The 13432-nt window shown below is 39.7% G+C and overlaps 1 protein-coding gene and 1 non-coding gene across 3 annotated transcripts in view; one reads left to right on the top strand and one right to left on the bottom strand.

The window, feature by feature from the left end:
* The window catches only part of CRPPA (CDP-L-ribitol pyrophosphorylase A), a 102255-nt gene that overhangs the window by 36780 nt on the left and 52043 nt on the right, over positions 1-13432 (top strand). For both annotated transcript variants that reach the window (XM_054161146.1, XM_054161145.1), the window contains exons 4-5: positions 3235-3339; positions 7099-7144. In XM_054161146.1, coding sequence (XP_054017121.1) covers positions 3235-3339; positions 7099-7144 — 151 coding nt within the window. The remainder of the gene's footprint in view (positions 1-3234; positions 3340-7098; positions 7145-13432) is intronic.
* On the bottom strand, positions 6712-6839 carry LOC128897222 (U6atac minor spliceosomal RNA). The gene has a single exon (XR_008462241.1). It is a non-coding gene; the product is annotated as a U6atac minor spliceosomal RNA (small nuclear RNA).

Raw genomic sequence — 13432 nt, 5'->3', positions numbered from 1 at the left:
GAGGACACAGTCTCAGGCTGTGCCAGGGGAGGTTTAGGTTGGATGTTAGGAAGAAGTTCTATACAGAGAGAGTGATTGCCCATTGGAATGGGCTGCCTGGGGAGGTGGTGGAGTCACCATCATTGGAGGTGTTCAGGAGGAGACTTGATGGGGTGCTTGGTGCCATGGTTTATTTGATTAGGTGGTGTTGGATTGGTTGATAGGTTGGACACGATGATCTTGAAGGTCTCTTCCAACCTGGTTTATTCTATTCTATTCTATTGGCAGTTTCTCTCTAGACCTCCATTTTACATATTTTGGGTCTGAAATTCCCTATTCCTTTATTTTTTGTATTGACTTTTTTGGTCTTGATTGTTTAAAGAATCTAAATAATTTCTCCTTGACTTAAAACTATTCCAAGGTGTCTTTTTGAAATTCCTATTTTCTGTAGTATTCTGCAGCACATAAGCCTTTCTAAGTTACTCATCTTCTTATGCCTGCTTTATTGCTGAAAGTGCTTAAAAACCTGATGTGTTATTCTTCTCTGCAGAACTTGTCTAAGTGGGCTGTATAAATGATCTTTTTGATTGCAGTCATGACAAACTAAACTGACAAAATGACTAATTTAAATAGTATAGAAGTGATAACTGATTTTTTTTCTAAGACATCTATACGTGTTAGTAATACAATTCAGATGTAAAATGCTGATGAATCCCTTGAATTTCACAAATGGATTATAAACCAAGAATAGATACAAACTTTTCTTCATCTTTTTTATCAAACTTCTTGATGGAATGATTAAAATAAAGGGGGGGGGGGGGGGTGCACAGACTGTGTTGCAGCACTCTCATTTGACTCTTATTTAACCTACTTAGATTTTTGCATCCCTAACAATTTTGAATTCTTGAATCCTGGAGGAGATTTAATTTCTGAGCATGGTCTCTGGACACATTTTATTTGAAACATGAATGTCCAGACATATGGTTGAATACATTGATACAGTGGAAGGATTATTTCAGCTTTTTACAAGGGAAGCTTATGCATGCCAGAGCTAACTGTTGTTCTTTAAGGAGTTAACTGGTATCTTAACTGAGGTTGCTGAAGCTGGATAATACAATCTATTACTTAATCTTTTAACAAAGGCTTTTTAAGGAAAATAAACAGATTTGGGATAACAGTAAGGACTTATCAAAGCAGATTCTTTGTTAGAAGGTAAGAAACAAGGTAAGGTCTGTAACTGGTTTTCATAGCTGTAAATCACCAGTGGAGGTTTGTGAAGTTCTGTGCTGGGACCTGTGCAGTTCTTATTCATAAACAATTTGGGACAGGAAGTGAGATACTAATTTTTTCCTGTGTAGTAGAGAGATGAATGCTAACTAGGAAGGTTTGTAGAAGGATGTTGTTATAAAATTGATCAGTAAGTGCAGATAAATAGAAAGGACAGTAATAGTGAGAGTTTGGAAGTAGTTTAAAAGACTAAATAGATGTTGATCTCTTTACCTGGGGAAAGATGTAAGAGTATGTGGTGGAGCATTCTGGAGGGCTGCGGAGGTGATTTTGCATTCCCTTTTCTGGAATAATACTAGGTGCTAATAAAATCCTGCTACTCAAAAATTAATTGGGTGGATTCAAGCTTCCTAATTCACTGAGGACTGTTAAGGTAGTCACTTGTTAAAGTTCTCCCTCAGACACTTAATTTAGAGATTTCCTAAGCCAGGAGAATAGCTTTATGTGAGGCTAAGGGAGTATTCTGAGAAAATGGGAAGATAGGATTTCCTTGTTCTTATTTGCTTATGCTTGACTATCCACTGACAACCTCTACTCAAGACTGGATTCTGGGCTGGCCAGCCTGTGGTCTTGTCAAATACATCAATTATTTACAAAAAAATCTATTTTGAATTGTCTTTCCTTGTTATTAATTTCTGGATGCACTGGTAATTTAGGACTATGAAAATACACTAGACCTTTCTTACCTTCATCAAGCCAATTCATCTTGAGATAGTCCTGTCTGGTAAGCTAATTCCTGCTTTTGTTCCTATGTTTTGGCTTGAGAGATTCTGCTCCCTACTCAATTTTCTGTTAATAGGATTCTTACCGTCTGTAACTGTAGGAAGCCAAACTACTCGGAAGGGAGTGTAGAGAGAAAAATGCCTCTTCTCAATGATTGGAGTGGCCAGAATTTTTGGGTTGGTTTTAGGTTTGGTTGGTTTTGTTTGTTTGTTTTATTTTTTAAAACAATGTATTTATTTAAAAAAAATAAATTCATCTGCAAGGGTGTCAGAGCAGTCCAAAACTTTGCTCTTTTGTGTGCTGGAGAAAAGGGGGAAATAAGTAAGAAAATTCAAATGCTCTTAGCTATTACATTCCTTTCCTTTGAAGCTGTAAAAAACAAAAGAGAAAAGGCATTCGAAGAATTTGTGCATCTACAATTTATTAACTTGTTCCCATGTTCTAAAAGCTGATGTCTAGAAGGGTGAAGATTTATTTTGTTGGGGCCTCAATGCCATGAGAAACATTTGTATACCTGTCACTTCTCATTGGTTAAGTTATCACGTAAAAGTGTAGGAAGATAGGATAGAATAAACCAGGTTGGAAGAGATCTTCAAGATATCGCGTCCAACCTATCATCTAACACCACCTAATCAACTAAACCATGCAACCAAGCACCCTATCAAGTGTCTTGCTAAACACCTCCAATGATGGTGACTCCACCACCTCTCCAGGCAGCCCATTCCAATGGACAATCCCTCTCTCTGTGTAGAATTTCTTCCTAACCTCCAGCCTAAACCTCCCCTGGTGCAGCTTGAGACTGTGTCCTCTTGTTCTGGTGCTGGTTGCCTGGGAGAAGAGACCAACCGCCACCTGGCTACAACCTTCCTTCAGGTAGTTGTGGACAGCAATAAGGTCTCCCCTGAGCCTCCTCCTCTCCAGGCTAAGCAACCCCAGCTCCCTCAGTCTCTCCTCATAGGGCTTGTGTTCCAAACCCCTCTCCAACTTTGTTGCCCTTACATCTTCATCCTGGCAGCACCTAATTAAATTGTTTTGTTAACTTCTATACATTTTTGCTGGATAATTTGGCATAAGCTGCTTGGAAGGCTTGTATTTCTGGTTCATCTTGAACCTACCTACCTGATGCAGTCCGGACAGGACTGTTGAGATGTAAGGTTTAATTAATGAAAGAAAATCTGTTATTGCTTAAAGATGTGATTTCTTTAAGATTAATGAGGCATATTTATTCTGTTTCAATTCTGACAGTGCACAGACTACGACTTGGACTATGGAACGGAATGTTTGCATCTGGCTCTGAAATACTGTGAAACAAATGCCAAACTTGTTGAAGGACCAGCTGACCTCTGGAAGGTAAAGGCAATAATAATCTATATTTTTCATGTCTTTAAAAATTAAAAAAATGTGCCTATTACTGTAAAAAATCACACAGCTTTTCAATTCTAATAGACTTCTCCAAATGTCAAAATGATGACCTTTTCTTACAGCTCATTGTTGCAGACAGACTTAGGCAGATGTTACCTGAGATAATTACTGAAGACAGTGTTTATATAGAAGTAGGAAAGCCAAGTAGGTACCTGAGTAACCTGAGACTCTGTAAAACTATAAATCCATAATCTCTATGACTAAAAAACCACATTCTTTTATGAGTTGAGCTTTCTCCTGCTATTTCTGGGGGTGGTTTGTTTGTTGAGTGGTTTTTTTATTATTACTATTTTACTTTGGTGCCATAGATGACTAACAAGAGTTTGATTTTTAGAGTAGTTAATTTCATTCAGTAACATTGCAATATTTACAACCTCTTTAAACTGTTTTAATTTGTTTTTTAATAAAACATCATTCACCTTATCTAACAATCTGCAGGTTCCTGACAACTGGCAAAGCAGTTGTGTGTGCAGATGCCAAAGGATACATCCCTGCTGCTTGAAAGTATCCCATGTCATTGATTGGGTTGCTAGGGCATTATTCTCTCTAACTGTTGTGTCATGCAATTTTCAAATGTTTCCTTTTTTAATTCATTTTGTTCATTACCACATTGAAGGATCTGGAAGCAGCTCAAATCACTTCATCTGTCTTTGACAGCGAATTTCCTCCAATGGGACATAATTTCTAATAATATGACAGTAAATCTTACACAGAAAGGTAATTTCCTGAATCTGCAGCGTAAATTTCCTGTGGAATTTAGCAGCAAAATTAACTTATTCATTAGTTGCATACAGCAACTTCTTTCAATATCTTTCTGAGGACACAGTCCTTCTGAAACAGTCTATTGTCTGTTTTTCTATCCAGTCATCAAAGAGGCTGATTATGTCATGCATGTTTGCATTACATCACATTTTGGATGGTTTCATTGTTCTCATTGCAAAGCATGGTGCTTACGTGAAGGGTAACAAAATAAACTCATAGCATTCATTTAGCTCTTCTTAATGTTTATTAAGTCCTTACTAAATAGATTCATAGAATCACAGAATAGTCCAGATTGGCAGGGACTCCCAATGGTCATCTAGTCCAGCCTGCTCTGCAGTAAGCAAGGACACCCTCAACTAGATCAGGCTGCCCAGAGCCCTCTTGAGCCTCACCTTGAATACCTCCAGGGATGGGTCCTCAACCACCTCCCTGGGCAACCTGTTCCAGTGTTCCACTAAACAACCCCTAACATCCAGTCTAAATCTGTTCTTCTCTAGTTTGATACCATTGTCCCTTGTCCTATCACTGCAGGCCTTTATAAACAGTCCCTCTCTGGTCTCCTTGTAGGCCCCCATCAGGTACTGGAAGGTTGCTGTTAGGTGTTATTTCATATTCTGGGCATCAGTAGTAGTCTTTTAGACTGTTAGAGTGTGGTAGTTTAGGCTGGGTGCTTTCTGGTGCTACCACACAAGATACACCTTCGGTGCCCCGGAGTGTCCAGCCTAGTGGGTGGACATAGGAAACAGCATATTTCATTCCCATAATGCCCTTCTCCCTATAAATACATCTACAAGGTCTCACACTTCCTCTTTCTTCCCTTGATGCCCCCGTGGGAGATGCTCCCTGTCTGGTAATGGAGGGGGAGTTATCTCAAGGCCTTTTAGGCCTGGCTAGTCTTAATGCCAAGAGGAAAGGAGGGAAGGGCAATCTCAGATCTGGCCAGCTGAGATTAGCCTAACAGTGGAGGGGGGGAAGAAAGAGCCCTGGGGGTTTTGGGTGTACCCTCAAGTGGGGAGAGGGGAGTGTTGGGATGCTTCTAGGTATGCTTTGGGATCTCCTTTGTCGCTGCACTTGTGGTTCTCTGTAAAACACTCACTGCTTTTCCATCGCAACTTTCCATCGCTGCTGCAGTCCGTTTGTGTGAGTCTAGGTTTTTTTTGCCCTGGTGGGAGGCAAGGGAGGATCTGCCTTCCAACCCAGCACATGGAGCTAAAGGAAGAGCTAGTTTGTTTACTTACTGGTAACAAATTACAAAATTAAAATAATTCTCTGTTGTGACAACAGCCAGGCAGGAACAGTCAAATTACTTCACTGTTATAAATATTTATAAGTTCCATTATAAATGTAGTTATTATACAGCTGTTTATAAAATCTTTTTAGGATCCGGATGGCACTGTCAAGACCGTGATTTCAGTTCCTTTGTGACTGACCAAAATGACTTCATGTGTTGTGGAACAGTATCCTCTCAAAGTATAGTCTCATGTATCAGAATGTAACTATTGGAATCTAATATATAGATGTGTGTGTATGATGCAGATGAAAACTGCATCAGCACAAACTTAAAAAAAATTTAAAATCTAATCTAATCTGATCTGATAAATTCCTTCAAGAAGATCCTGCACCAGGGGAGGTTTAGGCTGGATGTTAGGAAGAAGTTCTATACAGAGAGAGTGATTGCCCATTGGAATGGGCTGCCCGGGAAGGTGGTGGAGTCACCATCATTGGAGGTGTTCAGGAGGAGACTTGATAGGGTGCTTGGTGCCATGGTTTAGTTGATTAGGTGGGTTGGATTGGTTGATAGGTTGGACACGATGATCTTGAAGGTCTCTTCCAGCCTGGTCTGGTCTGGTCTGGTCTGCTTTGGTCTATTCTATTCTATTCTATTCTATTCTATTCTATTCTATTCTATTCTATTCTATTCTATTCTATTCTATTCTATTCTATTCTATTCTATTCTATTCTATTCTATTCTATTCTATTCTGATGGTTTCTAATCCTTTACAGCCTCAGTGACTCTCATTGGACTCTCATTGACAATAACGCTCTTGCGTTACTGAAAAATTACACCTGTATTAATAAAAATATTAGAGGTTTCTCCCTGGATGTCATTTGTATGACTACATGTTATGTAAGAAATTAATATTTCATAATGAAACTGTAAAGCAGAATGGATGGGGGAAATAGATACAATGTCATATTTTTATGATTTTTCAAAGGGTTAAAAGGGTTAAGACTAGACTAGACTAGCATAGCATAGCATAGAATAGACCAGGTTGGAAGAGACCTTCAAGATCATCGTGTCCAACCTATCATCCAACCCCACCTAATCAACTAAACCATGCAACCAAGCACCCTATCAAGTCTCCTCCTGAACACCTCCAGTGATGGTGACTCCACCACCTCCTTGGGCAGCCCATTCCAATGGGCAATCACTCTCTCTGTGTAAAACTTCCTCCTAAGCTCCAGCCTAACCCTCCCCTGGTGCAGCCTGAGACTGTGTCCTCTTGTTCTGGTGCTGGCTGCCTGGGAGAAGAGCCCAAAAAATTATGGTTAGATGCCACAAAGTAGGTGGCAGTCCCTTAACCGTATGTGTGTTGTATAGGCCACAAGGGCCTCTTCCATCCTTATCAAAGGGAGTGCTAACCTTCTCTCCTTTCATACTACACATACAACATACAACTAGGTTTGAGGTGAGTTCTAAGCAGATGTAAGTGTTTTAAAAAGGATTTTTTTTCAGACTCTCTGGTAATTCCTGCAACTTCTGTTCTCATGACTTGCCAGTGATATTTTACCAGAATTAAGAAATTGACAATATCATTTGTTTATGGTATTTCAGATTTAAAGAATTGCCTGGGGGGCATTGTTTTATTGGTTTTACATTCCTTCCTGCTGTGTTAAATCTAATGAGGCTTGTCTGTCCTTTAGGTGACCTACAAGCGGGATTTGTATGCAGCTGAATCGATCATTAAGGGTATGTGCTCGTCCTTGTGGCTGTCAGTTTGCATATTCCTGAGTCTAATTAACAGTCTTGTGTGCTGTAGTTTTAAATGTCTTTACTAAAAGTTTTATGTTGAATAAAATGTGCTTAGGCAAGTTGTTTTAGCTCGTTCACGGGAATGCTTACACTATGCATTATTTACCTTTATTTACTTAAAACAGAGAACCTTAGCAAAGCTGTGTGTTAGAGGCAAACTCAGATAAATTTTTTATTACTTTTTAAGGAGTAAACAATTTGTTCTTTCATTTGCAGTTCCATTCTGTTTATGTTCCATCTTTCTAATCAAAGGAATAGACTGAAAAATTAAATGTTAACTCTTTAGGGCTCCTCATGCTTCTGCATACAGCAGCTTGTTAGCTAAATGCATATAGCAATTTTATGATAGAGGTATTCCATTCATTTATAAATACTCTGAAGTGTTGTCTAACTTTTTCCTGTACTGGTAGCAGTGGTTTCCTAAAGTCTAGATTTAATCTTTATCTGGATTGACTCAATGTAAAAATCATGTAGAAAGGAACAACCCTTACCTACTGTATAACTGTAAATGGACAGACACTGATTCAGGGAACTCTTGCTTAATTCCATGTTGAGAACAATGGATAAAAGCCCAGAAACTGATGAAAAGAAAGGGTCTTCACTTTGGATTTAAAGTATCTTTTCAGACAGAAGTGTGTGATTTATATTTAAGAAAACCAGCAAATTCCATGTCCTACTAGGGCTAGTTTTTCACTTAGGTGGCTCTGGGTTAAGAGGTCCAGTGCTGATTTAGCTTCCGGCTTGAATAAATTAGATCATGCTGTGGTCAGCTCTGTCACTGAAGACATGCTAGAAAGTTAAACCAGAACTCAGATACCACTGTGGTATTCTGCATGCTGCTCCAGGACCTCTAGGAATGCATCAAATTTGAAGGTTCTGGTTATGGCAGTGGGCAAATGTTGCACACTGTATGCATTAATAGAACTACCTGACTGAATTTTTTCAGGCACATATCAGGGAGATAGGGCTGGGAAGCCTTGGAAGTGATGTTTTCAACAGGGAATGGGTTCTCCTCTCCATAACTGGAGACCTGAGATTTTTGAAAATCCTGTTTTGATTTGGATTTTTAGAGGTTCCACACTCCTCTAGATCTCAAGGTACTTCTTTCCAAGCATATGAAAGACAACAAAGTGACTGGGAGTAGTTGGCATGAATTTGCAAAGGGGAGATTATGCTTGACCAACCTGATAGCCTTCTATAATGAAATCACTTGCCGAGAGGTCAAGATGAGACTGGTGGTTTGTCCTGATTTCAGCATGGCTTTTAACATTTTCTCTCAAGGCTTCCTCATTGACAGATTGAAGTACAGGCTAAAAAATTGGACAGTGAGGACAAATAAGAACTGGCTGAACTGCCAGGCTCTAACAGTAAACTCCAGCTATGGCCCAGTCACTAAGGATTAATGCTGGTTGAAATCTTTACTAATGATCTGAATGATAGGGCAAAACCAGTCTGCAGAGCATGTAAAACTGGGAGTAGTTGATAGGCCAAGTAGTTGACAGGCTGTGGAAATGGGTGAACAGGAGTTTCATGAAATTTGGCAAGGGGAAATGCAAACCCTCGCACTTAGGAAGTACTGTTACAGATTGGGAGCTGACCAGCTGGAAATCAGCTTTGCAGCAAAGGCCCTGAGCAGTCGTGGTAGACAAAATAGTACAGGATCTCGCAATGTGTCCTTATAGCAAAGAATGCAAACAACCCTATAGACTATGGTAGGCAGCGTTGCCAGAAGGTCTATGGAGGTGATCTTTCCTTTTGCTCGCACTGCTGAGGTTGCATCTGGAGCACTGGATCAGATTCTGGTCTCCCCTGCGCAGGAGAGGTATGTCACACTGGAGAGAGTCAAGCAAAAGGTCATGACAGTGATGCAGGTATCTGTCATAAGAGGAGATGCTGAGAGAATCTAGACTGTCACACCTAGAGAAGAGAAGGCTTGGAGGGACCTTAGCCATGTGTATAGATGCTAGAGGGAGTGGAGTACAGAAGATGGAGCCTGACTCTTCTTCAGTGGTCTAAAGCAAAAGCAGAACAGGCAATAGACATGAACTGAAAAACAGATAATGACATTTGAACATCTGGAAAGCCTGGAAGTTCTTCGGCTTCTCAGATACTTTATTACGAAGCAGGGAGATTGGAAGGGAGACTGTTCTTGATTCCCTTGGAATCATTTGTTCAGCTGAGGCTGCCAATAGGAGCATCTCTTGGCTCATATTTAACATTTTTCATCAATTTCTATTGAGTTACTGAAAAGAATATTTCATCTCAGAAATTACTTGGGTTAATTTTTTCAGAACAGTCTTTCTAACTTCTTCAAGCTTATGGGAAGCTTTGGAAGTGGGGCTGTGATCTGAGTTATACTGGAAGAACTTTGTGCAATTTTTCCATGTTCATCCACTTGGTTTTGGTAGTCATTGGAAATTTGCAAACTTTCTGCTCACACAATTTATTTTGTCAGTTAGAGTTGTTTTTTTTTCACAGATAAAATCTAGATGAGGAGTTGTTGAGTTGGCCCAGTGATTATCAAAGCATTTAAAAAATATTTCTGAAATTCTTATACTCTTGTACAGTATTTTAAGTTCTCTTTCCTTGGTTGAAATAATTCAGTTTGAATATAAATTTTACAAGCTCAAATGTTGTTGTTGTGGTTGTCATGCAAGTAAAATTGGCTCGATAGACAAAAAGTAGTTAATAGAATGAATCAGTATGCAAAAAGAAGGATTTTGTGATGTGGTGTGATTAAAATGAAGCGATAACTCTCTCCCTCATGCATAGCAATTGGAGCTAACATTTCACCCTGAATGATTGATCAATGGCAAAAAAATTAAGCTTCCAAGTTTTGAGAAGTGCGAAAGTAATGATGTAAAAAAATTGCAGTTCTTTTATTCCTAGTCTAAATATAGATCCCATTACCCCATTCTCACTGAATTCCTAATTCTAATAGAGTATATGCATGATTTTACAGTACAGATTTCTTCTAAGTATTATCTGTCATTTTAAGTGTATATAGCAGGGACTGTTAATGCCCCTCTGCTGCCCTTTCTTAGTTATAAAGATGACTTGTATTCTTTTAATCATAGAATCAGTCAGGGTTGGAAGGGACCACAAGGATCATCTAGTTCCAACCCCCCTGACATGGGCAGGGACACCCCACATTAGATCAGGCTGACCAGAGCCTTGTCCAGCCTGGTCTTAAACACCACCAGGGATGGTGCCCCAACCACCTCCCTGGACAACCTATTCCAGGGCTTCACCACTCTCATGGTGAAGAACTTCCTCCTCACCTCCAGCCTGAATCTCCCCACCTCCAGCTTCATTCCATTCCCCCTAGTCCTATCACTACCTGATATCCTGAGAAGTCCCTCCCCAGCCTTCTTGTAGGCCCCCTTCAGATACTGGAAGGCCACAATTAGGTCACCTCAGAGCCTTCTCTTCTCCAGACTGAACAGCCCCAACAGCCCCAACTCCTTCAGTCTGTCCTCATAGGAGAGGTGCTCCAGCCCTCTGATCATCCTCGTGGCCCTTCTCTGGACACGCTCCAGCACGTCCATATCCCTCTTGTAATAGGGGCTCCAGAACTGGATGCAGTACTCCAGGTGGGGTCTCAGCAGAGCTGAGTAGAAGGGGAGCATCACCTCCCTTAATCAGTGCCATCCTTTCTTCTTTATCAATTACTTATAAGAAAATCAGGTAGGTTGGTAATATTTTGAAATATTTTGCTTTTATAGTATTTAGTGCTGATTTTATGTAACACATACACATTGTTTCAAAAAAAACAACCTCAAAAAAACCTGAAACAATACAGCAACCTCCATGCAAATAAGCTTCCATGCTCCTGTGTACAGAAGGGCTTCAAATATTTCCTAGGTCATCAAAGATTAGTTGTAATCTATTAAAAACTGGGATCCACTTCAAGAAGCTTTCTTTAAAACTCCTTGAGTACAAACCAAGGATACAGCTTTATTCAAATGAAAGGAATATTCCATAAGCCTGTTTCCATTTGTAACTGCAGAAAAAAATGCTGTCAGTGCCCAGTCATTCTCATCATAGATGCATATTTTACATATGTATTTTATCATGTTTTCACATTTGTATTTTTACTAAAACCCAATGCAATCTCTTCCAGCTGTTGGTTAGGATAAAAATATTATGTAGCTTTAAGTAAAAACAAAGGCCTTCACACTGGTAAATCAGATAATGGCCTTATTTGATCTTCAGTTATCTAATGTTCTGTTCCTGTGGAAGCAGGTTTTATGCCTAGTCATTATTTACAACTGTACTTTAAGATCATTGAGGTTTATATTTGCTTTTTGCTGCATTGTGTGAGTTCAAGAAGGGGAAGTTGTACTTGTTCTTTACTCTTTATTCAAGAGGTGCAAGTCCTCCATAGCTAATCAGGACACCCTCTAAAAGATTTATCTTACATAACTAATTATCTTTAATGGGGTTTTGAATAGACACTGTTAGTACTCCAAGCTTGCAGTTTGAGAGTTGTGCCTTATCTATTCTCTGCCCTTCAAAAGACTCTAAATACCAGATCTTCAGGTTGATATAATTTGGTTTTGTAGTGGGCAATTGATGTACTTGAATTAATATTAGGCAAGAATTTTATTCAGTTTGTGCCACACTTAGAGGAAAGCATGTTTAAGGGAGAACATATTTGTGTCCTATGTTACATCATTCAGTCTTATTGATAGTTTCACAAAGGAAATCTTAATAGCTCTTATGTTCTAGTGTGTTGTGCTGTGCCTATGGGAGACTTGCAAGGATAGGTTACCTTCCAGAATGGTGACCATCCTACAAGCCAAGGCATGCTCAGTTGGGCCCTTCCTACTAGCTGAATAATTGAGTATATCACAGTGCTTTCTTTTCTCCAGAGTTGATTATGTGGCACTATATGAAGTGGTCCTACATATTATTACCCTTTTGTGCCTTCTCCCACTACTGAGGTAGCTGTCAAGTGTGTGACAGCTACTCACTGCTATGTGTGAACTTCTGTGTTAGGGACCTGCTACAGTCACAGAAATGTGACAGAGAAACCATTTCTGGGATGAAATGGCATGCAGTTTTTCTTTTGATGGTTTCAGTAGCAGTCTCTGGAGGGTGGACTTTCTGGTAATCCTAACTTGCAGAGATGCAAACTTGCCTAGCGGAAGCTCCCAACATACCAATGTGCTGCCATTCATGATTCACAAAAGACCTTCATGGTTGTTGATTTTCCCTCAGGGACAGGTTTTCTGGATACCAGCTTTGTCATGATGATGTCTTTGATGATGAGATGCCAGGAACCCCCGAAAAGCATATTTATGGCAGGAACAGCTGTCTTCCCACATGGAATTTACTATCTTTTGTATCTCTCTCTCTTGGCAGTGGCCACTAGTGCAGAGCATACCTGGCGGCAATCTTTCCTACCTTTAAGGAGAGGAGGGTGCCTCTTCCTAACACTTTGTTTCACTTTGTGTATAAATGGTGTTAGTTATTCGTAGGTTGGTGTTCTGTGTGCTTGATTCTTTGTGTCAAGTTGTTGAAGACGACACAGGAATGAAATGTGGCATTGCACACTGGATAGTACAGTCCTGTATCACATATTTGGGTACACTCAGGCTCCATGTGCAGGCCATATGGAGCAGCTGAAGAGGGAAGTCCAGCATGGCACTGTAAGGCTGGATTGCATGGTACCAGCTCTTGGCATGTCACCTTGTATACTGTGAAGATTCTCTAGAGATTTCCTGAGAGGCAACTGTATGGGCTAGGAGGCTGTAGCTTCAAAAGGCACTGGCCTCACACGGGCTCCCCAGTACTGTTCTTCTTGTCTTCACAGCTGATTTATTTATTACTAGGTGATCCAATTTTCTTTGCTGGATGCACATTTTATCTCTAGATGAATTCAGCACTGACAAAGATCTTGTTAGTGTACACATTTAATTTCATGACTATGAACCTTCAGTTCTATTTGTGATTGAAACTTGGTTTCCTTCAGCTTCAGAGAATGAGTTAATAAAAAGAAAAACAAACCTGTTAGTTTTCTTTAGAAAATCCACTGAAGTGTACTAAAAAATATTTATTTTGGTGAGAATTACTCATCCAACTGCTCCCTTTCTGGTTTCAAACAGTAACTTGTTTTCTTTAAACTATGAACTTCAACAGATCTTTAAATACTTATTTTTTATGTCAGGATATTAAGGTTACACTTGCGCCTGTAGACAGTTTTGCAGAGGAATGGGTTTC

Source organism: Dryobates pubescens, chromosome 4, assembly GCF_014839835.1.
Source record: "Dryobates pubescens isolate bDryPub1 chromosome 4, bDryPub1.pri, whole genome shotgun sequence".
NCBI classification, from domain to species: Eukaryota; Metazoa; Chordata; class Aves; order Piciformes; family Picidae; genus Dryobates; species Dryobates pubescens.
Note: the sequence above shows the minus strand (reverse complement) of the source record. Positions and strands in the feature narration are given on the sequence as shown.